Raw genomic sequence first — 2,369 nt, forward strand, 5'->3', positions numbered from 1 at the left:
CCCTACAGCCGACACCACCCCCATCCCTACAGCCGACACCACCTCCAGCCCTACAGCCAACACCACCCCCAGCCATACCCTACAACCGACACCACCCCCAGCCCTACAGCCGACACCACCCCCAGCTCTACAACCGACACCACCCCCAGCCCTACAGCCGACACCACCCCAGCCCTACCCTACAACCGATACCACCCCAGCCAAACAGCCGACACCACCCCCAGCCCTACAGCCGACACCACCCCCAGCCCTACAGCCGACACCACCCCAGCCCTACAACCGACACCACCCCATACCCTACAACCCACACCACCCCCAGCCCTACCCTACAACCGACACCACCCCAGCCCTACAACCGACACCACCCCAGCCCTACAACCGACACCACCCCATACCCTACAACCCACACCACCCCCAGCCCTACAGCCGACACCACCCCCAGCCCTACCCTACAACCGACACCACCCCCAGCCCTACCCTACAGCCGACACCAGCCCCAACCCTACAACCGACACCACCCCCAGCCCTACCCTACAGCCGACACCACCCCCAGCCCTACAGCCGACACCACCCCCAGCCCTACAGCCGACACCACCCCCAGCCCTACAGCCGACACCACCCCAGCCCTACAACCGACACCACCCCCAGCCCTACCCTACAGCCGACACCACCCCCAGCCCTACCCTACAGCCGACACCACCCCCAGCCCTACAGCCGACACCACCCCCAGCCCTACCCTACAGCCGACACCACCCCCAACCCTACAGCCGACACCACCCCCACCCCCACCCTACAGCCGACACCACCCCCAGCCCTACCCTACAGCCGACACCACCCCCAGCCCTACCCTACAGCCGACACCACCCCCAGCCCTACAGCCGACACCACCCCCAGCCCTACAGCCGACACCACCACCAGCCCTACAGCCGACACCACCACCAGCCCTACAGCCGACACCACCACCAGCCCTACAGCCGACACCACCACCAGCCCTACAACCGACACCACCCCCAGCCATACCCTACAGCCGACACCACCCCAGCCCTACAGCCGACACCACCACCAGCCCTACAGCCGACACCACCCCAGCCCTACCCTACAACCGACACCACCCCAGCCCTACAACCGACACCACCCCCAGCCCTACCCTACAGCCGACACCACCCCCAGCCCTACAGCCGACACCACCTCCAGCCCCAGCCCTACAGCCGACACCACCTCCAGCCCCAGCCCTACAGCCGACACCACCCCCAGCCATGCAGTCGTGTGGACAACGGGTGATGTGGACAACGTCGTTTGGACAACGGGTGATGTGGACAACGTCTTGTGGACAACGGGTGATGTGGACAACGTCGTTTGGACAACGGGTGATGTGGACAACGGGTGATGTGGACAACGGGTGATGTGGACAACGTCGTGTGGACAACGGGTGATGTGGTTAACGTCTTGTGGACAACGGGTGATGTGGTTAACGTCTTGTGGACAACGGGTGATGTGGTTAACGTCTTGTGGACAACGGGTGATGTGGACAACGGGTGATGTGGACAACGTCTTGTGGACAACGTCGTGTGGACAACGGGTGATGTGGACAACGTCTTGTGGACAACGGGTGATGTGGACAACGGGTGATGTGGACAACGTCTTGTGGACAACGGGTGATGTGGACAACGTCTTGTGGACAACGTCGTGTGGACAACGGGTGATGTGGACAACGTCTTGTGGACAACGGGTGATGTGGACAACGGGTGATGTGGACAACGTCTTGTGGACAACGGGTGATGTGGACAACGGGTGATGTGGACAACGTCTTGTGGACAACGTCGTGTGGACAACGGGTGATGTGGACAACGGGTGATGTGGACAACGTCTTGTGGACAACGTCGTGTGGACAACGGGTGATGTGGACAACGTCTTGTGGACAACGGGTGATGTGGACAACGGGTGATGTGGACAACGTCTTGTGGACAACGGGTGATGTGGACAACGGGTGATGTGGACAACGTCGTGTGGACAACGGGTGATGTGGACAACGGGTGATGTGGACAACGGGTGATGTGGTTAACGTCTTGTGGACAACGGGTGATGTGGACAACGGGTGATGTGGACAACGTCTTGTGGACAACGGGTGATGTGGACAACGGGTGATGTGGACAACGTCGTGTGGACAACGGGTGATGTGGACAACGGGTGATGTGGACAACGGGTGATGTAGACAACGGGTGATGTAGACAACGGGTGATGTAGACAACAGGTGATATGGACAACGAAAAAAACAAATAAAATTCGCAAGAACCGCTGAGGGGTGTGTCGGACAAACTGCCCGGATAAAAAATGTCCGAGTTGGATGTCCGGGCCGTGGCGGCGTCCAT

At 60.9% G+C, this 2,369-nt stretch overlaps 1 protein-coding gene across 1 annotated transcript; it reads right to left on the bottom strand.

Annotated features, from left to right (window-relative positions):
• Window positions 1-1,232: 1,232 nt before the first annotated feature.
• Window positions 1,233-2,369, bottom strand: LOC131940086 (mucin-2-like). Its single transcript, XM_059298665.1, has one exon. The coding sequence runs from the start codon at window positions 2,367-2,369 to the stop codon at window positions 1,233-1,235; it is 1,137 nt and encodes a 378-aa protein (XP_059154648.1).

Source organism: Physella acuta, unplaced genomic scaffold, assembly GCF_028476545.2.
Source record: "Physella acuta isolate Inbredline_101_S28 unplaced genomic scaffold, ASM2847654v3 ptg000021l, whole genome shotgun sequence".
Classification (NCBI taxonomy): domain Eukaryota; kingdom Metazoa; phylum Mollusca; class Gastropoda; family Physidae; genus Physella; species Physella acuta.

Bases quoted from the DNA above. Each gene is read 5' to 3' on its own strand.
- LOC131940086 (XM_059298665.1), bottom strand. From the start codon at position 2,369: ATGGACGCCGCCACGGCCCGGACATCCAACTCGGACATTTTTTATCCG.